Below are 21,622 nucleotides of genomic sequence, written 5' to 3' on the forward strand. Positions count from 1 at the left end.
AGTTTTATGTTATGTACATTCTAATTATTTGGCAATTGCCAGTAAGACAACAGTACTTTTGCTCCTGTTATTGCATATGAGCATTTTCATCTGCCACAATAACACAATGTATAGAATCTCTATTAATATAACCTAGAGTCTTCAGACATATTTCAGTCAGATTAAAGAGTTTAATTGGCACAGTTAAATATAACTCAATATAAAATCAAGGCTGTCCTTGGAATAAGCACATTTTTGATGGCAGAAAAAATTGTTTCGGCGTTTGTACAGATTGATAGTCGCACCAAGCGATACTGGAGACAAAAGCGTTCACTCCTGCGTGGAATATATTACACAGTAAAAAAATGTTTATTGACATACATGCAAACCTTATTTCAAAACTCACACCACAAACAGTTTAAGCATATCTACATCCCACATAAACTGTACTCATCCACACAAGTCTACACTGGAGCAACAATCAACGACAGAGATGAATGAGTCATTCAGAAGTGACAGATGGTGATGAATCCCAGCTGTGCCTTTAAAGAACACTCTGACATATCTGTGGGCTCATCTCCATCAACCAGTCAATGGTGTCCTTCAGGAACTTCATGTTGTAGTGAGACGCAATGTTCCGGAATACCGTGACCTGCTCGGCAAAGGTCTTTTGAAAAAAAGAGAAAATGTGTTTGATTAAAAAAATAAATAAATAAACAATAAAACTTAAACAATAAAAGCCACACATTGAACAATATAATGGAGCACATACCTTAGCTGGGAAAGTTAGATCAAAGTTGCCGGCACACTTGCAGTAGAGAGGCATGTTTGCTTCTTTCACTCCTTTACACTTAGTACAAATCTGCACATTACAGACAGAAAGGTGTTGGCTCACAACCTCAATATGTGTCAACAGGCCGATGATTTATTAAAACATGCACACATTAACCACGTAAGCTGTTTACCTTTTCAAGGTGTCACATCCAAGTCTACATTTTCTATTGAAAGCAGGACTTCAAGCAGCTATTGCTCAATGTACATTTCAGTAGTTGTGCCAAATGGAGCTTTTGTAACTTACCAGGTCCTGCAATGTGTAACTCATCAATTTCTTCTGTAGCGCTTCCACTAAAGTCATCTCAATGGACTCTGTCTCATACTGGGTCTGGCAGTTTGAGCAAAACCACTGTGGTAATACGGCGCCATCCTAGGGGGTGCGGATCATATTTTTTTTATTAATGGGAAAACCCTAAATTAGGACTACTAACATTGCCTCTGCTGACGTACTTGTGCCATAGACGGATCTTTGCAGAGGTCGAGGTCACGGCAGAAATTGCAGTTGTGGCAAATAACTTCAGGTAATATATATGAGCTGCAGGGGTCGCGAAAACTGGCTTCTTCCGAGAATTCCCCTACATCCAAAAGGCGCAAAAGGTCCCTCTTAAGCTTGTTCACCTGATTCACAATGTTGCTATCTAGTGAGAGGACCTGAAGAAACAACAAAGGATGGAGAAAAGAAACAAAAAAGTCAACTGATGATCAGCTGATTTAATATTGAGGTGACATTTCTCTTTATTTGTACTTACCTGGCAGACGTATTTGACAAATTCCAGAGCTGGGTTGTTTAGAGACAAGTGGGAACCAGGCAAAACTGGGAACATTTCTGAGGGCTGGGTCACATTCCTGGTACCAGTTACTTTTTTTTGGATTTTTTGCGTGATAGTAAAAATGTTCTGCGTCAGCTCGTTGGACACATACTCCTGGGAGAAAGAGATCATTCCTAAAGGAAAGATTTAAAAATGCCACATCTAAATATCAGGTCACATCATAGCGTATGACATTTCTTTCAGTACGGCAAAAAATAATACCAGGGAGAGCGGTCAGATCCCCCACTGCCTGCTGGGAACTCTGGCTGCAGCCCCGTCTCTTGACTGGCGTTGCACCGGGTATGTTACGTCTCAGCTCTTCTTTCATGCTTTGGTAAACTGCAGCAATGTAAGCTGAGTAGAAAGTGAAGTGATGAGAAAGGATGTAAAGTGATGCGATGATGTTCTATTACTGCATGACTGATGGGAACTTACTGCAGACAACACGAGGTTCACCTGACATTTTAATGATACTGATAAAGATTTCTATCAAAAAATGTGAATTTATAATAATACTCAGCTGTGTTGGATTTTTAAAGCTGTAGTAAATTAACAACAAATATTATTACTTGCTAATAATCACCGGTCACCTGTAGCTAAACCATGTAACTAAAACTTCCTAACCTCATGTTATTATGATGTGGGCCAGTTCTATGCGACTACAAACTAAAGTAAAAACATTGGTGAAAATCTGACAAAACAGTGACTTTGTTAAGACCACAATGGGCTTTCAGTGTACTTTCATTATGAACTCACATGACACAATCATGAGAAAATAGTTCTGGCAGGAGGCGCTTTGCGGCAGATACTGCATGATGTTCCAGTTGCTCTCGATCAAGTCCTCAACCTCATCTATCCCAGCGTCTTCCTCGTCTTCCTGAGCATTCGCTTCATCCTCGTCTTCATCCTCACTGCCATCTTCATCTCCTGTGTTTTTCTTTGGTTTGACTCCTTCCTAAAAAAAGACACCAGGCCGGAGTGGCAATGAGCTTCCCATACCACAGTCAAGTGTAGAAATCAATAGTAATAAAATACATTTGAACTACCTTGCCATACAACATGTCGGATGGAAGTTTGCCTTTCACGCCGCCATTGTTAGCCGGGTCCATCCACAGAAGAAACTCCCAACATCGGGAGAAGGAGATGGACAAAGAGTGGAAGATTTCTTTGGAATGTATGCTACAAGACACAGTGAGACAAACTGGGGTTGGTTACAATGCATACGTCCACTCGTTTGATATGGTTGAAAAATGAGAAAGATCAAACCTATTTGTGATGTATTCCACATATCCAATGGCATTGTCTATCCTTCGTTTTTTAGTGCACAAGATGATCCTGTTGAAGTTCCCGTACACCACAGTGGAACCAAGACGCTTGAATTCCGCAATCAACCTTTTAGCGCAAAGAAGCTTGTTAAACCAAAAATGAACGAGCACAGTTTAAACAACGTAATACACGAATCACTCACTGCAGAAAGACCTTCTTCATCATGTTGTGCAAGGTGCGGTGCAGAGCGGGATCATAAAGCAGCGAGCTGGGAGAGTGCAGCCAGCGGTAGAAGTGCATCACTTGGTTGTCTGCATACACGTTGTGGTACTGCGTAATCTCTCGGACCCAGCCGACCACCATGCTCTTCAAGATCCTGGATCATGCAAAACAAAGCATCAATGAATACAGTAACGTGTGTGTGTGTGTGTGTGTGTGTGTGTGTGTGTGCGTGTGTGCGTGTGTGTGCGCCTTCATTTGACGGTGTACCTGAAAGTGTTGGAGCAGAGGGCTGTTTCGTCATAGCTAGCTAATGAGCTAGCTCCTTGGTTTCCTGACATCATGTCCTCCAAAGACGACTGTTGGATCACATCAAAACTAACACCCAGACTGGCCCCCCCCTCCATGTCATTGACATGCTGCGACTGGAGGATGGTGTTCACAGCCAAGCTCTGCAAGTCCAGCTCCACACACACTGTAAGAGAGAACACTCGGAATTTAATTACCATTAGTTCTTCACAACGAGGTCAATTTTGTTTTGAATATGATTTTGCATCAGTTTTGACAAAGGGTTGAAAACTATAGAAATTATGTCAGAGGTCCTTCCTGGCAGGTTCATGTCAGACAGACACTGTGGTCGCTAGCAATTATACATTTCCAGAGTTGGGTTTATGCATGTGTTGCAATACCTGTAGAGTAGCATCCTTGGGTATTAATCTCAACAGAGCACCGGTCATCACTTTCCATAACCAGGCGGCTGTCATCTGCCTCTTTGCCCCCCAGATCTGGCCTTGCTGTCGGAGACAGCCATAGCAAGTGATTGTGTTTCCGCAGATGTCTGGCAAGGAACAAGTCGGAACCAAAGATTGATACATCTTGGGGCAGATTTCCCACAGGTAAATGGTAATACCTGAAATGGAGAGAGATGGGAGACAGATTTTCAGTTTGTGTCATTCTCACATTAAATCAGTGCTAAAACAACTATAACCATTGAGTACATGGAAGGCTTCCAAAATAATTTTTTCAAAATGTAATGATAGGAAAATCCAGATTTTTTTTTCTTAAAAAAAGAATTATGGTTGGAATTATGACGGTTATATACGGTTATAAGACAAATATAACAATTGACGTTCATACCTAAAACTTACAATTAATCCTAGCTATCATAAATCAAAGGAAAGCTGGTATGAAAGAGTGCTTTTAAGATTTTTTTCTCATTAATCCAATGCTAAAAGTATGCCCCATGAAGCATAGATATGGCACTCACAGTGCATTTGCTGCCTACCGTGCCATGTCAAAAGCCTGTGATAAATAGCTGTCCAGGTTGAGGTAGTGGCGGATCATGCGACGGGCACCGTGTCGCTGCCAGTCCAGCACATTGTAACTGATTTCATCTATCACATGCACAGGCGCAACTGGGAATTCGTCCAAAACTGGCATCCCTGAAGCCAGTCGTCGCAAGTCCCAATTGGATTGCACTGCAATGAGGGTCGGCCCCCGGCGCTCCTCCTAAACATAACAAAAACAGACACATTAGAAGATTAACAATGTTTGAGTATATAAATTTACGTCAAAATTTAAATAAATGTATATTTATGTTAGTTTAATTTCCCCTACCTTGTAGCTTAGAAGTATACGTTGCACTGCACGATAGATAGCTTTTATATCATTTTCAGCTCGAACCTCAAAATTGTGTTTTTCTGGAGGAAGAAGGTCCTCTGTCGTTTTTTCCAATAGGGCAGTGCGCTCAGCAGTGTAGACGTTACCGAGGTTTGGCATCTGGTTGCTTCGGACCTGCGTAGAATGAAAGAAAAAGCTAACTGGTGGAGGAATGCACTATTTAAAACAAAGCCGCGGGCCAGTTGAATTAAACTCATCATGTATGCGATTTTAAGCTAAAAGTCAAGCGTCCCGACAAAAAGATGGCACCAAAACAATGTAGCGATGTATTATTCTTACAGTGTCCAGAACAAATATATTAGCCTTGCGTTGTGAAGGGATGAAAAGGCCAAAGAGGGCCTTGTGACCTTGACTGTGATGATAAAAGTACATGTGGCGAACACTTCCTGGAAGAAAACCAAACATAACACAGGAATATTAACCGACTCTGTTGGACCATCAAATAGTAAATCACACAAACAGAGAATGCTGATATCATGCTCATACCAGGCTCTAAGTAGCTGAATTGGGCCAGGGATCTCATATCCAGATTCTCCAGATCAAAAGTGTCTGCATCCCTGCCAGCCAGATCTCTCCCCACACGCTTATTGACCATACAAACACATCCGAGCTGCACTAGTGCACGAAACAATAGCGGCACCTGAAAAATGGAGGATCAAAACGCATGATTGTTTCATCACTTCTTAGTAAAATCTAGACAGCTGATTCAAAGGGTTACTGTGGTTCTAAAAAGTTAAAGTTCAATTGTGCCAGTTGAGCTGCTTTTTGTTGAAGATAATTGGACACAGATTTTTTTTTCTCCTCATTAGCATTCACAGGGGAGGGGCGTCTGTTTGAAACAGCTCACTAGTGATGGAGCACTGTGACTTGGTAAGAAGAATTAAAACAGAAGAATGTTGAGATATTTATTGCTGCTTACCATGGTAGACATTTATAAAATAGAATTTGTTCAATGGAAAAATGTTTCTTTTACCCAATAAAAAAAGACAGACTTTTAAAGTTACAATTTTAATACTGTGATACTACGATATTTTCACGGTTATCATACAGTCAGAATCTAATAACAACACATCCCTAATAACATCTATTTAAAGGTGATGCCATTACACTCATACACAAAGATGTAACAAAAATGCCAATAATGTTCACTTCTGATTGACTGAGTAAGGTATGTAGTAAGTAAGGTAAACTACAGTATGTTCAGTTTGTTTAATATTGTAGTTAAAAATGACAGTGGTGCTTGGAGGATACCTGTGTTTCATAGACCCCTTCAATGTCCGGAGCCGAGAGGTCAGCATTGATCTCATTAATGTGCTCCTGGTACATGTCCTCAGGTACACAGTACTCGTAGAGGTAGTACACCATGTTGGAGCGAGGAAGCATGCGATTCACCTGACGCAAATACAAACAAAACATTTCAAATATGACATTAATTGAGTGAAATTATCACATTAATAGAGTGAAAAAAAATCCTCTTTCTCACTGTCTACCTTTTTGTATGTTGGTCCCTCCTCCTGCTTTGGGACTTTTTGGTTGACATAGAAGATGCGAGGAATGTTGAGCTTCATGCAATGGAGATCGTTTCCAATCACAGCCCATAATTTGTAAAGTCCGGGATGGCTAGTTTCTGCAATCTGTAAATATCGGGAACATTGCTCCAATCACTTTGCTTCTTCCAATGATAAAGAACATGTGAATCCATGTAACAAAATGTTGTGTGGGTGAAGCAATTTATGCCCACCTGCACTATTTGCCATGGCATGTCCAGGATGCTGCGAGCCGTTTTGCGGAGGAAACTTCCTAGGCCTGTGTTGGAACCGTCCCTAATTACTCCTCCACCTACAGGCTGGGCTTCTCCATCCAGCAGTCTTCGCTTTTTCTTTCTCTCCTTCCTCTGCCTCATTTGCAGCTCCCACTTTTTCTTATGGTAACGTAACCACACAAGACGCTCCTCCTTCGTCTTGCCCATTGGTGGCGGCGGCCCCAAAACCTCTCTCCACGACTGGGTTAGCTCAAGATCCTGAGACTCTACCTGGCTGTCCTCCCCTTGAGAAGCTCTTTTCCTCTTGGTACTGATGGGGATGGCCGGCTGCAGAGGCTTAGATGGCATCCCAAAGTCCTCCATATCGGGAACTAAATTGTCCTTGGGGAGCTGATGAGCCACCTAAACAAAAATCAGGTATACTCTGTTTAATCCTTGCGCTGTATTTTGTGCAATCCTTTGCTCTTTACAGCAAAGGCATTTCACATCAAAAGGAAAGCATTGAGAGAAGACACCGGGGATCTGAAAGCTCACCCAGATGGCGACAACTTGTCAAAGTTTAACAAATTACCATCACTTATTTTCCACACCATGAGTGTGACATTCCTTGGCTAAAATACAGCGAGGAGGATGTAGAAGAAAATGATATACAACTGGTCAAAATACTGCACAAGGGTTAAAGAGGGCCAAGAAACAATACAATACAGGCTGTAGGCTAGAGAACATGGAAAAGTTAATGACTTCTTTGTCGATGTTTCTTAAATCTATCTTGTTAAGTCACACTTAATGAATGTGCAGATAATTAAACACCTAACCTTTGTTCTGTGACGGAATCTGGGGTAAATTATTGAATCGTAAATCGAATAATCGATTATTGCTTACCTAAAGAACATTTTGCTCTAACCTACCTGTCTCTTTCCCTCGCTGGTGAACAGCTCGCTGATTTTTTTTTGCTTGTAGATATCATTTTTCTCAAGAAGTTTCTTGTGAAGCCAGTCGGGATGTCTGACTCGGGGGACCGGATTCTTCACCTGATCGTCAAAACAAGTTTAAACTACGTGTCGTATCAAAACTATGTAGTATGATGCAGTAAACTCATTTCAACTCAAATCAATTCTACTTGCATTTACAGTACACTTTAAAACATACATACAAAGTGCTGTACATGGAGTAAAAAATTGTCCTATATTAATTCCAGTTAAAACAATAAATTAACATAAAAACAGCAAACACCATAAAATACTGAAACCATAAAAACTATAAAAAATAGTAAAGATTTTTAAATGACTAGCACTCTGACTGTACCTAATAGTACACACAGTAGCTAACCCATGCATCATTACTATGTTTTTAATGACCTGTTGAAGAGCTGCGGGGATGGTGATAATTTTCTGGATCGCGCTACCTAGCCTTTCAATGTAGTAATTCCAATCAAGGATCTGTGACAAAAACAGGAAAAACAATCAGACTAAAAAAAAGGGCAATTTTGAGAAAAAAGAAAAAAAATCTATATATTTTAAGATTTTGTTTTAGTTTTGATTCCAAATACTTACTGCGCGTATGTCAAAGTCATGCAGGCTGGGCATCTTCAGCCATTTGCGAAGAAAGTGTTTGGTCACGCTTGCCTCAGCTTGGAAGATGGCCAAAGGAATAGCTCTGCCAGATGATATAAAAAAATCAACCAGGGGAGTCTAGCTTCAAGTCAGTTTTTAAAAACCACATCTACAGTTGCCCACCGCTCTGTGACAGGGGATCCTTCTGGCTTTCGTGAGATGACGTAACGGCAGCTAAGACCAGCATCTTTCACCATTTGGTCTCCCAGGAACTCTGCCAGTCTTTTAGCTGTGCTAATGGAAGTGGACTTTTGCTCTCCGTAGTCCTCCAATTTTTTTGACATGGAGCGATTTTCTGATATCAGGTCAAACAGCTCAGCATCGGGCATGTTGGCAGCCTGAAAAGCCAATAAAATCAAAATGAGGGCCAAGGTTTGTCATGGACAATAGGTATTTGTATAACATTTTGTTGTTCATTGACCACATGGTTTTGTTTGAACAGACCCTTTCATTTAACATACATGAGAATTATTTAAGTAGCTATAATGAGACGACCTCAACAGATGAGCTCAACACAGACATAGATTTAATTTATGGTTTTTGACTCCCATCTTGTTATATTTAATTCTAGTCTGGTGTCTGATAGGCAAGTTGAAAAGAGGGAAGTTTCTTTGTGTTTAGTGTTGGCATTCATCTTGTAGCACTTCACTCCTTTGAGTTAATATGAATCTTGTTTATTGTCCCTTCACAATTTCTTGCAGGCCACCAGACTGCTCTGTTAAGACTTGAGTCTTTGATGCTTTAAATGAAAAAAAAAAAAAACACAATTGATATTCCAGACTATTTTAATGATCTTGCCTAAATTTGAAAAAAAGAAAAAAAAAGAAGGCCTCAACAGTTTTTATTTGTGTAGTTAAATAATTGCAGTGACTACATTTTTGAACAAGAGTGAAACTGCCTTTACCTTGCTGTAAAGCACATCCAGCCAGTAGTCAGCCACTTTGGCTACAGACGCATAAACCTCCTCTAGGGTGGTACCTTTGAGGAAAGCCTCAAACACAGAAGACTGGAAGATCTTAATAAGCTGCAGCTCCCCTCTTCTCTTCACTTCAAAACCCTTCAGCTCAGCCAGAGAGCCGTCCTCATTGAATACGGCGTACCTAAAATGAAAGGATAACGGCAAATCAGTGAATGTGTCATTGATCTTATTAAAAAATAAATGATTAAACGGACCTTCTAGAAATACAGTTTCTGGTCATCATCAAACACAAAACTTCTATTCAAAGTTATTCATTTTATTTATATTTGTAGTTTGCAGTAGTATTGGACCACTTCATACTGAGAGGTGGTTATATTTGAAAATGTGGGCGGAACAGACTCCTGTTTAATAAATCTACTCTATGGATTTATTACGGCAATCAACGGTAATGCTGTCGCTACCGGCAAGAAATACAGTACTGTATTTTGTGATACCTTTTCTTTAACTTCTTTCCTTCTTCTTTAGAGGCTGGCAGAATCATGGCTAGATATGGCCCGTCCACTTCAAAGAAGATGCTGTTCTCTGCCCTGATAGTGTACGCGAGCGACGCGGCGTCTACCAGCTCGTGATACTGGTTGTTGGTGAAGCCCTCCTTAACCAGGATATTCAGCATGGCACCGGGGTAGGAGATGGTCACCTTGGGCTTCTTCTCATTACTAGTCCTCACAACAAAGTTCTCCGGGAAAGTGTTTGGAAGGACGCACCAGATGCCATCGGTATCCAACTCAAGTGGCCTCCTAAGGAACGGTAAAAAAGAAAGATACAATTATACTGTTCTGTTAAACATATATTATTGCGATTTCGCTGTTACTCACCCTATTTGTTCAATAAGCTCCCTTGCCTGAGTGATGATATTGGCTCCGGTGTAGCACACAATGCCGGCCATTTCCATTGAGTACCATCGAGCCCTAATGGACATAGCACAGAGGTTTAGCAAAACCGATTTGGACAGTGGTCATTCGGATGTATTCAGCCAGGAAAAAACATAATTAACTCATACCCTTTTCTCATGACATAGCCGTAAAACGAATTTAGAATACACTTGTGAGCCAGCTGTAGAGACTCGTACAGGATCTCCATGTTCTTGCAGCGCTTCACCTCAGCAGCATCTCCACTGTCCTGAGCCGTGGATAGTTTCTTCTTCCACACCTTAAGAAATAGAACATAAAAGATGCATGGGAGGGTGGGGGGTTACAATGAGAAGCTGATTGATATAAAGAGGTTACTTATGTGATGTTTTTTTTAGAAGTTTTAGAATGGCTGTCAATGATTAGAATCAAGTTTTATAAATTACTTTTATATGATTTTATTACATTTATCAGGCACTCCGCCCCTCGCACTAAGGCCTCCTCCCCTCACTTCTGGAGGGAGTGTCATCTTAGCATATTAACAAACAATAAAAAAAAACGGTGCATGCACTGCACTTGGAAGCCATGGAAGGTAAGATAATAGAACACAGGGAGGGACGGAGTGGAGGGAAGAGAAGTAAACAAGAAAGGGGAGAAAGAATAAAAGAGTAAAGTTTTTTGAAAGATAAAGGGGCAGAGGTGGAGAGGAGGAGCTGTCTGCTGCTCAAACTCACAACCGGGTAGAAGTGAGTGGCTACAGGCTAGATTTGATAGCTGTTTAACTTTTGTCAAAACATCTCAGGTGCAGTGTACACATGTGTGTTGGCCAATGCGCGTAAAGTGTTCTTGAAATTTACATTAAACACTTAAGGTATAAAATTATAAAGAATAAAATTGCAAAGTATCACTAATCCTAATTTTTATTTTATATATAAAATGTTGATGTTTTAAAAATGGAAAAAAAAAACAAAAAACAAAAACAAACCCACAAACGAAACAAAATATCGACGAGCCAGTTTTTGACAGGGGTCTTTTTAGTGAACGGCTCCTGAATAAATGGCTCTCTTTATCACTACTAAAGCCTGACCAGTCAGAGGGTACCTTGTGAAGCCCTTTAAACTCGTATCGACGATCCCTAAAAGCTCGAACGGTATCCACATAGAAGGAGTTTTCTCGTTGACAGATGGTGGTGACTCGTTCCTCCAGCTTGGTTACGTGTGTCTTCTTATAGGCCTTCTTGCAGTAGTCTGACATAAAAACAACATGCATGAGAAGTGCATTTGGCACAGAGATCGAACCAAAACTGTTTTTACAAGCACGACACCTGCAAGACGTTTTTTCTCATGTTTAGCCTGTTCCTCTCTATTGAGTGTGTGGAAGGCCCGAGGTGGACCGTTAGGGAAGAAAGGAGGAAACTTCTCAGACTCTAGTTGCTGCTGGATGCGGTGGAACTCACTACGGCTGGCCGGCACTGCGGAAGAGGGGAGAGTGTGTGACGCCATTTGCTCCTTAATTGTGTTTTAATGTCCTAAAAACATAAGATATGTAACACAGACATACTAATTTCCCCTCTCCAGTGCCAAGCCATTCTCCTTTGACAAGTGGCGCCTGGTTTATTGAAGTCGCAGGCGGCACAAGTGGCTTCGTCTACCATCGCAGATGGCTGGATGGGAATAATAAAAACTGTAAATATTTTTCATATCTTTATCACTCCTGTGGTACTGATAAAATATTGATAAATTCTTAGATTGTTAAACCTGTAGACGGTTGGTGAGGATGATGTTGGGGTACATTGCTCCAACGTCAAGATGGTAAATGAGGGGACACTCGATCCTATTTGGAACCTCTTTCAAGGAAGTCAGCTTCTTTTTGATATCATCACAGACCTGTAACAAAAACAGAAAAAAAATGTTCTTTACTTTTTGCTTTATACTGGGGAAGTAGAATAGGTACTGTGCCAGACAGCAAGGAAAATATCAAAGGCGTAAATAAAGAAAATATATGGTACAGTTCAAAATTTTGAACACGTTTCTCATTTAGTTTTCCCCAAAAATGTAATAATGGCCATTTTGTTTCGTTTAATTAGCCAATACATAATTGCCATAGTATTAATTCTAACAATTGTCTGATAGGGTTTTCACTTGGGTATTAACCTGACTTATGCTCAACACAACTTATGGTCCCAACCCCATTTATAACGCAAGTAATTCCAAAAATTAACCTTGATAAAGCACACCGGTGAAATGAAAACCTTTTCCAGTGACTACCTTGAAGCTCATCAAGAGAACGCTAAGCTGTAATAAGAGTAAAGGGAGGCTTTTTGTAAGAAATTTGTATATGAAACAAATTTTCTGTTATTTCACCATTTTTTGTTAGGTACATAACTCCACGTGTTCAATCATAGTTTTAATGCCTTCGGAAAGTGTACAATGAAAATAGTCATGAAAATAAAGAATGCACATTGAATGACAAGGTGTGTCCAAACTTTTGGCCTCTGTGTATGGTACAAACCTCATTAAAGTTGGTGACTTGCTCCAAGGGGATTTTCTCCTCTTCCTCAATAGCATGCCGCATCGTTTGCTCAACTCGTTGGCATAGGAAGTCAAACGCAGCTGGATTCTGTTGACAAACAATTACCATTCAAAATTAAAACTGTAATATAAAACATTTTTTCCCAACCACAATGCTGAGTCAGTGATGCGTCACAAGTGACTAACAAGGAGCACAGAGGGAAAATATGGAGTTTGACTTTACGCGTGACTAAAATTATCATTCAAATACAACATTTGGTGACAGAAAGAAAAAATTATTTCCTTCAGATTGTATAATTCACCTGTAATCATTCATATTTCAAAATAGATTTATAACACATAGACACCAACCTATCAATCAATCACAAATGGTCAGTGCTTAAGAAATGCTAATACTATGGACGCAAACATCCAGTAGGAGCACTACAGTAGATACAGTGTTACCATTTTGAAACGGCACGGAATGTCACTTCTAAACACTCCAGATTCCAGCGCCTCCACGTGGCCGCCCACATAAGTCTCAGAGTCCAAAACGTGGCCGTCGCCTGTCAGCTTGTTGAAGACTTGCTCCTGCTTGTTGGGGAAAACGATGTTGGCATGGAAGGCCTGCACCATGAGCAGAGCTTCACATAGAGTACCAGAGCCTTTACGCAGCACCTGTATGAAGCGGGACACAGAAATAGACATTAACATTCACAAGCCATATTCATACCTTCTAGTATACTGTATTACACTGTAAACAAACCTCATCAGGCTCCATAGGGATGATAGTGCACAGAGCAAAGATGAAGGGATGCACATACTTCATGTAGAGGTAGTATGTGGCCACAGCATCTGACACAGAGTAGGTAGCTAATGTCTGGCAAAAAAAGAAAGGCAAGAAAATTAAATAACAAAATGAAACAAGTTTTTACTAAAACAAACAAAAAAATCAACAACATGGAAATAACCTGTGGTTCTTCTGTTGCCATGCGGCACATCTCCTCCGGGTCGAGCTCCACAGGGTCATAGCCCAATTTAGCCTTTGCTGCAGCCTTCAGATTATGGCTTCCCACTGGAAGATAGCTGTCTCTTTTAACCCACCTAGTGCACATGAGAAAAGTGCCTAGAAATCAATTCTTCCGTTCAATAAGCATTAGATGAATTCAGATGTATAAGAAAATTATTGTATAATGGAACTGTACAGTAACAAATGCATTTTAAGTGAAATACTGTATTGGTAATTTTGACAAATTTAATGCAAAAACATGAGAACATTAAGACATAAAAATAAGTTTGATACTGAAACAAAAAAAAGTGCTGGCAATACATTTAAATAATATTTGTGGTGTCTGTAAAACTGAAATATTTTCTTTCTGAAACACAATGGTTCAAAATAAGGAACCTCTAATTAATTTATAGTCTTGAAAAAATGATACCAAATTAGAAAAATAATACATTCTTTATTAATAGTTTTTATTTTCAAATAAAACACTGGAATACTAATAGTATCAAACAAGATGATGCTTTCTTAACTGATTTTGATGGGGTTATTTTTCTTTTTGTTTTCTTAATACTGTTATCTGATGCGTGAGTGTCACACCTAAAGCTGTCCATGTGGATGGCCTGACTGGACTTGTACTCTCCCTGGCTGTCCTTCTGGAACCCAATCTCTCTGTGCATACTCAGTCCGTGCACAGAGGCTCGTGTCTCAACAAAAGGCCTATACATTTGCAGCAAAAATGAAAGGTAGATGTTGACAACAATAGTGTGAGATGACTACATGCCTGAGCATTACAAACACACTCACCAATCAAAGAAGTCTCCGTTATAGGTGACAAAGATGTTAGGCTTTGTCTCCTGAATGTGATCAAAGAATCTCTGTATAAGAGCCACCTAAAATCATAAGTAAAATGAATACAATACCGCAAATGAAAGCAAATACAGCAAGAGAAGAAAATTGTATGTTGTCTTTAATAATGTACCTCATCATCTTCATTGAAAACAGTGAAAGGTCCTTCGTATTCAGGTTTGGGTGTGAACTCAAAGTCTTCAATGTTTTCTGAGACGATCTCTCTGTTTGTGATTAGGAACCCCTGTAGGGAGAGGTAAAAAAACAAAACAAAATCATGTTCTAAGGACATAAATGCTAGAGGTAAAAAAAACAAAATCATGTTCTAATGACATAAATGCTTTACAACATTAAAAAAGGAGGCATAAAACCCACCTGTCCATCTATCATATAAGATATCATCATAATCTGATCAGTCTCAGCATCTGGGAATTTTAGTGGCAGTTTGGTGGTCTCTATGTCAAAGGCCAAAACGACAGGGTCCTAGAAATAAGAAAAGTGGATTATGTGATGTCTATGCAGAAGACAAGCGACATTAAACTTCAACAATAAACATGTCATACTGGTCTTTCTACAAGATCATCCCTGCGAACAATCTCTGGTGGGTAAGCACTGCCTCTGTATCGAATGTTGTACCAGTGAGCCTAAGGAAAAAAAAACTTTTTTAGAAGTAAATCAGATTGAGGCTGTCAAATGTATTTTCTCCCTGTCTTTTGTATTCACCACGTGGATCTTTAGGTCAATGGACACCCGCACGTGGTAGGGCACATCATACTCCCTCATGTCCACAATGTTGTCTAATTGGTCAGAAATATTCTTGGACATCCCATCTTCCTCTGCTGATGTCACATTTCCACCCGATAAAGCACTGTAAACACAGTAAACATCAAAATCATTAGGCTGCGCTCAACCAAGAAAAAAAAATCAAAAGGATGAGCTGGATTTTTTAATATTGTGATCGCAGGGAGACAAAAACACATGAATGAAAACACCTTTTCGTTATGGTTCCACTCAGCAAATCATACCTTGATAACATTGATGTGTAGACATCATTAGACTGCTCTCTCTCTCTGTTTTTGCGTACTGCTGGGGAAATCTCCCGCTTGACCTTGATGAGATCATCCACTGTGCTGAAGGACAGCTTAATGTAGCTTCTCTTCAAGCCAACCAGGTGGTTGGGCTAGGTGACAAAAGAGAAGAATGCTTCAATGTTATTTTTAAAAGCAAGGGTCGAGCAGTTATTGTAAACACCTAAAATCACTCTTACCAGATCTAGATCCTCTTTTGGGACAATTTCAAGCTTGGACACTTTGCCTTGGAACTTTCTTGACAAATATAAGATGACTTCTCTTTCACAGTTCTGCAACAAAATCACAAGTATTCTTAAGAGTTTTCATACGTTTGGGCATCTGACAAGATGTGAATTTTATGGCCAGTTACCTTTTTTGTGGCAATATAAAAATAAGGCTTGAAAGGGAGTGCGACCTAATAACAGGATAAACGTTAGATTTAATACTTTGCATGCATATTTGTGATGTTTACTATATGGTAACCATATTTTCTGAAAGAGTTTCCCCCAACATACTTTAAACCTGCCTCCATCCTCCTGGATAAAATAGTAGTCCACAACACTGATCATCCTTTTGTCTTCATCAAGGATCTCAGCCTAGAAGTACACAAAGATACACATTTATATTTTACAAAGACAGACAAGGCCAACAAGGTGAATGACAACCTACAGGATGCATGTTAATCAACCATCCTGTTTTTTCTCCGGGTTCTTTCATCCTGTCGAAACCAAAGCGACTGTCCATCTCATCCGTAAACTGGCTCCGCTCCAGCCTCTTAAGGGCGGACATCGATGAACCATCGTCCCTGGTTCAAATACATTGTTTTCCATCATTTATCCATTTAATGCCATACCATGTAAGGGACATTTCGTTTACATTAAAATATTTTGAGACTAATAGATGCACAACTACTTACTGGTTCTCCTGGTCTCCACTTTGACCCCGATCCGATTTGAATCTTCCACTATTTTGTAACACCATTTTGTGAAGTGGACGGAACAAGTAGTTACCTGCTCAGGTTTGGTATTATTGTCTGTGTGATGACCGATTCTGCATCTGGTAATATTTCGGAGTTATTTCAAACATGCATCGATGATTTTCTGACAGCGACAAATCTTGTTTTCTTACTTTGGCGCGTTCTCACAGTTCCCGCGAGATCAGCGCTACCAAAAGTCTGACAAAGATCGTTTATTATCAACAAGTACTCACTTCTGCAAACCGTATGGAAAAGGAACAAATTTTCATCCCGTATTTTATTTATTTATTTGTGGGAGAAACTCAAATTATTTAACTTACGTTGCTTGATCAAATTTTGTGCTGAAGAACAGGCCACATTTGATCATTAAAACATACAAAAAGCTTGCCGCCAGGTCATTTATTAAATAAGATAAAATAAATAAATAAATAAAATAAAATAATTGTATTATAACAAGTGTGTAAATAAGACTATAACTTCATTCTTATTTTGATTGCTTCAATTATTTTTTCAATTTTCAATTTACTTTTTTTGCATATAATATATATATATATATATATATATATATATATATATATATATATATATATATATATATATATATATATATATATATATATATATATATATATATATATATATATATATATGGATTTAACTGACAAATTATATTGCAGTACTGCATTTGAAAAATGGTAAATGGATGTTTAAGAATCTTTTTTTGACCAATACATACAATCTTTGAGGGAGCTTCCGTTTGTGTGTGAGTGGGAGGAGCTTAATGCCATAAACAACGTTTTCTATACCGTGGGAGGGGAGCTCCATTGGGGAGGGAATGATTGACAGCATACGGAAGGTAGGCGCGAATGCCAACATATTCCATTGAACAAAAGTGACCTATTAAAGACAGCGATAATGATCTCGAATTGCATATTTATTAGTGTTTTCTACTGAGGTTGCTATGTGAATACGATTTTGCTGTTAGCTAGGCTTGTTAGCATTACAAACAAGTGTGATAATTATCTGTCACATTGACTACTGTATTCTTTTTTTTATTTATTATTTATTTATTTTTTAAAGTTAAAATCTAAAAAGGAAACGAGTCATTGTGAAGGGCAAATTTCTCTTCAGGTAAAATATAGTAAATGAACTTTTTTTTGTTTACGTGGACTTCTACTTGCCTAGTAAATGTCCAGATCAAGGCATTGCTTACACTGTATGCAGTGAAGAAGCCTGCTTAAAAACGAACATACTGCACTGCAATTGCGCTCAGTATTTGATTGATGTTGACGGATTAGGATTTTGCGCTCAAGGGCTCTTTGAAGAAAGTCTTAAAAGATATTTGAGCTGAAAGGAAATCAACAAGTTTCGTACGTGTTCATGTATTTATAGTTTCATTCAATATAGTGAGCTTCATGTGCACGTTTTGTCCGTTGCCCTGGTTAGCTGTAGCTGTAGCTCCTCTTGAGACCCTCAGTACTGACCTTTGTTCCACATGTAGCCAAGTAGCTAGTAGCCAAGCCACTCTTGGATCTGATGTCATCTGTTGCAGAGCAGCTGTTTTGTTTACCATACGCTGCCAGGGAAAGGCTGCGTGCACCCTTACCCAAGCTCAGGATCAGCACAAAATTTACTTACGATCCCAGAGGAAAATGTCCTTTGGACGCTACATCACTCTCATTTTTATGCTTAAGATAAATCATGTGCTTGTGACCCCTGAAAACCGCCTTGCACATAATTGAAATAGACCTTGGAATCGAATCCTGAAATGGGAAAAACATAGGTTGTTTTGCCTTCTACACTTTAGTCTGGTTAAAATCTGCTGTAATTTAATCATAGTTACCCTTGTGCTGAGACATATGACCTCTGACTATTGTCGGATGACCTAATTCAGTTTAATGTCCACAGATTAGAATAGAATACAGTCTCCAACCCTCCTTCACTCTCAAAGTCTTGACTTTAATCAAAGGACAAGGACAAACGATTCATACAGTAAGCTACTCACAATTTATAATTTACAAATATTAGAAGGAAATTGAAATCATGCTGTGTAATGAAACATTATGTCAGGTCAACAAGAGCAGCTGTTAACGCTTCATTATGTACTCTTGGGTAATCTAAATAAGATCCAAAATGAGAGATATGTCCCAAATATCTGCCTTTGCAGAGATAATAACAACATTCTTTTTATTGTTTTGCTGTTAAGCAAGCAAATCAAATATAAGGAAAATATATCAAGTCCCAATGTTTTTGTTTAGAGACAAAACAGTATAATAGTTTAATTGTTTCGAGACCTAAAATTGTGGAAATCCTGGGAATTTCAACCTCTCTACAAGTTATATTATCAATTTTCTTTACTTTGCCATGAAACAGACTGATTTTCATTGTGTTGAATCAAAATTAAAACTGTACATGCATGATTTTATTTTGGAAAACAATAATCATCATATTTGCCATTTTGCTGACATGTTATGGATCTAAAAAAGTCTCCAAGTCCTCCCAAAACAATTTTATTAGTGCATTTTCTGCACTATTTGAAAAGGTATATACTGTATTTTTGAATGGATTGAACATAGAACATGTTTTTTAACACAATTTAGTCAATAAATAAAATTGCTAATGATTGTTAATGGAATCGTTTGTTGCAAATAATAATAATAATAATTGCAAATAAATGCTATACATTTTTGGTTGTGTAAAATTAGGAATGGGCATATTTAACTGATTTCTGAAAAGTTCATGTGGATGATGTCAGACATGACAATACAGTTTTAGCTACACTGGTGTTCCACCAGCGTGATGGCACAATTCCTCAGGGCAGCATTCTTTTGCTCACATAGCAGCAGTTAATATTCAGAGACATTCTCCCAAACCCCTTATATCATATCACTTGATTTATTAAGGTAGGAAGGTTAGTTAAAACTTAAAGTTATAAAACTTATTTTGTTCAATCCACTGTTTCTTTTTTTCAACAGTGTCAGGAGGATGTCTGTGAATGCTCGCGTTTGCATTGTTTGGATTAATCCTATGGATTTTTTATCACCTGCGGAGGACTAGCAGCACAGCAGCGATGCCAGAGAAAGGAGAGGAATCTCCATCAGGTGACATCCCCTCTGCACTCCAGGAGGATGCACCTGCTGCACAATCCTCTCATCCAGGCCAAAGGCGTGTGTCAACAAAACTGGAGGACAACAGCCTTCAAGCTCACAGCTCCTCTGTGGGCCTCCATGTGAAAGAGCAACAGGAGCTCCTCCCCACACAAAACCCTTCTACAACCAATGTGCCAAATACCAGATCCGGCCCCAAGGCGAGGGAGCGTCTGAAGTTCATTCTGGGTGCATCAGAGGACAATTCCTCGGATGATGAGGTGTTGGCAGCCAAACCGCCGAGTGGTGCTTCGCTGCCATCAACTTCCGCTGCCAAATCATCTCGTCATCAGATATCCCCTGAAGTGTCACGACCTAGCTCCTCAGGCATGAAGTAAGATTGTGCTTTTTCATGTGGCTCCATGTAGTGCAACATGTACAATACGGGCCAAAAGTCTGGACTCCCCTTCTCATTCAGTGTCTTTTCTTTATTTTCAAGGCATTTTAGATTGTAGATTTTCACTGAAGGCATCTATGAACACAGGTGGAGTTATGGACGGGAAATAAAATGTGAAATAACTCAAAACATGTTTTATATATGAGTTTTTTCAAAATAGCCACCCTCTGCTCTCATTACTTTTCACCCTCTTGCCATCCTCTCAGTGAGCTTCGAAGTAGTCACCTGACAAGGTTTTCACTTCCTCTGTGTGCTCTAACAGGGTTGATTAATTCCTTGCTTTATCACTGGTGTTGGGACCTTCAATTGTGTTGTGCAGAATATGGGTTAATGCACAACTGACAGCCCTATTGGGCAGTGTTAAAGTTCATATTATATAAAGAACAAATCAACTAACTAAAAAATACAGTAAGCAATCACTCCTGAATGAGAAGGTGTGTCCAAACCATGGCCTGTCAGGTACTGTACATCATACACATGCGTTACGGTTTGTCACACGCTCATGGAATCACAAGTCACGAGTGTAGGTTCATTTTAAAGTTGTTTATGCTCTGCTTACAGTGACGGGCATCTGACACATAGTGCTTCTACTTACCCTGTCCTCAATCATTGGCTCTCATCATGTGGCCGCAACAACCTGTGCTATTGTTGTATTTGACACACCCCCTTTGTTCTATTCCTGGAAGCAGAGACTTTGAAATGTGTCCTGTGACTCCAGAGCAACTCACCCTCTCTTAATTTTGTCTGTGAATTACTTAAGAATTTCACATGTCCATGTCCTTTCAGAGCATCTGTGCAGTAGGTTTAGAAAAGTGAGAAAAAATTTGGAGGAAATTTGTCTCCAAATTGAAAAAAAAAATGCTTTAATGCATTTATTTGTTACATTATTCCATTATTTATAACATATTCTGTTCTGACTCGGAAATACTAATTTATATTTCTTTTTAATGCGTAGCCTTAGGAATAAAGTAGCTTTATTTGCCTGTGGTTGAAGGAGTCCTTTGTCCGTTGCTCTTGGATCTGCTCTGTTTCAACTTGTAATGGGCAGCTTGTGGACTGTCTTATCTGCACGCGTGGGAGGGGAAAGTGAAAAAGTGAGCTTAACAGGAAGTGCAATTCTGTTGTAGTTCTCATTACACTTTTCAAATGCACAAGATTGTAAAGCATGCTGCGTAATGGAGGGAGATCCTCTCCAAAGTACCTCCTGGTTCCTGCGTCTTCAAAGGTCTGTTGATTTTGAGCGTTGTCATTTGACACCATTGCTAGTGCACATGTGTTTATGTTGCAAGCTTGAGCATTTTATGTACGCCACAGTTCCAAACAGATGCTGCTGCTGCTGCTGCTGCAAATGTGTTTGAACATGACGGGCTTGCTCATGATGTCGCTACAGTTACATAAGATTTTGTGAGAATGACGTCTAAAGAAAAAAAGCTCTTTCCAGAGTGGGGAAGTTGATTAACAGTTGCTTGTGGTACGGCATCATCATTGACATTCACAGTTCGAGTTCGAGTTCGGTGGCTTTTATCAGTTACACTTAATGTAGCACTTCCTATTTTTCGATACGCACTGTAATACGGTATGCCACTCAAGTATTGCATGTGCATTCCACGATTAGAGAAGCATATAAGAATATGGAATAAAAAGTATTTGTTAACATGTACTTGTAAACTTGTAGTTTGCCG

The 21,622-nt window shown here is 39.3% G+C and overlaps 2 protein-coding genes across 4 annotated transcripts in view; one reads left to right on the forward strand and one right to left on the reverse strand.

Moving 5' to 3' along the window:
• Positions 1–320: 320 nt before the first annotated feature.
• On the reverse strand, positions 321–16,504 carry pole (polymerase (DNA directed), epsilon). The gene is made up of 47 exons (XM_088418446.1): positions 16,338–16,504; positions 16,091–16,226; positions 15,937–16,017; positions 15,792–15,836; positions 15,619–15,711; positions 15,377–15,531; positions 15,075–15,219; positions 14,915–14,995; positions 14,727–14,834; positions 14,485–14,595; positions 14,310–14,395; positions 14,103–14,222; positions 13,471–13,603; positions 13,266–13,379; positions 12,965–13,177; positions 12,501–12,608; positions 11,747–11,875; positions 11,550–11,652; positions 11,314–11,460; positions 11,091–11,236; positions 10,142–10,290; positions 9,957–10,049; positions 9,576–9,878; positions 9,067–9,262; positions 8,286–8,500; positions 8,103–8,205; positions 7,908–7,988; positions 7,458–7,580; positions 6,529–6,951; positions 6,278–6,421; positions 6,039–6,179; positions 5,274–5,427; positions 5,067–5,173; positions 4,725–4,901; positions 4,393–4,616; positions 3,797–4,017; positions 3,378–3,582; positions 3,091–3,264; positions 2,889–3,014; positions 2,669–2,801; positions 2,379–2,577; positions 1,845–1,976; positions 1,563–1,756; positions 1,264–1,464; positions 1,058–1,183; positions 752–841; positions 321–646 (listed from the first exon to the last, which is right to left on the reverse strand). Exons 1-47 carry the CDS (start codon positions 16,400–16,402, stop codon positions 524–526), a joined length of 6,876 nt encoding a protein of 2,291 aa, XP_088274572.1. The 5' UTR covers positions 16,403–16,504; the 3' UTR covers positions 321–523.
• Positions 16,505–17,214: 710 nt separating this feature from the next.
• Positions 17,215–21,622, forward strand: part of acacb (acetyl-CoA carboxylase beta) — a 24,627-nt gene continuing 20,219 nt past the window's right edge. For all 3 annotated transcript variants that reach the window (XM_088434801.1, XM_088434809.1, XM_088434816.1), the window contains exons 1-2: positions 17,215–17,253; positions 19,373–19,877. In XM_088434801.1, coding sequence (XP_088290927.1) covers positions 19,393–19,877 — 485 coding nt within the window. In that variant the 5' untranslated portion in view covers positions 17,215–17,253; positions 19,373–19,392. The remainder of the gene's footprint in view (positions 17,254–19,372; positions 19,878–21,622) is intronic.

This window comes from Hippichthys cyanospilos, chromosome 1 (assembly GCF_059441005.1).
Source record: "Hippichthys cyanospilos isolate Australia breed blue-spotted pipefish chromosome 1, RoL_Hcya_1.0, whole genome shotgun sequence".
Classification (NCBI taxonomy): domain Eukaryota; kingdom Metazoa; phylum Chordata; class Actinopteri; order Syngnathiformes; family Syngnathidae; genus Hippichthys; species Hippichthys cyanospilos.

Coding starts and splice junctions, on each gene's coding strand:
- pole (XM_088418446.1), bottom strand. CDS start 16,402: ATGGTGTTACAAAATAGTGGAAGATTCAAATCGGATCGGGGTCAAAGT. Junction 10,291..11,090: donor AGTTTAAAGGGCTTCACAAG/GTACCCTCTGAC, acceptor CTATTTCTTAAG/GTGTGGAAGAAGAAACTATC. Junction 1,184..1,263: donor AAGATCCGTCTATGGCACAA/GTACGTCAGCAG, acceptor CGCACCCCCTAG/GATGGCGCCGTATTACCACA.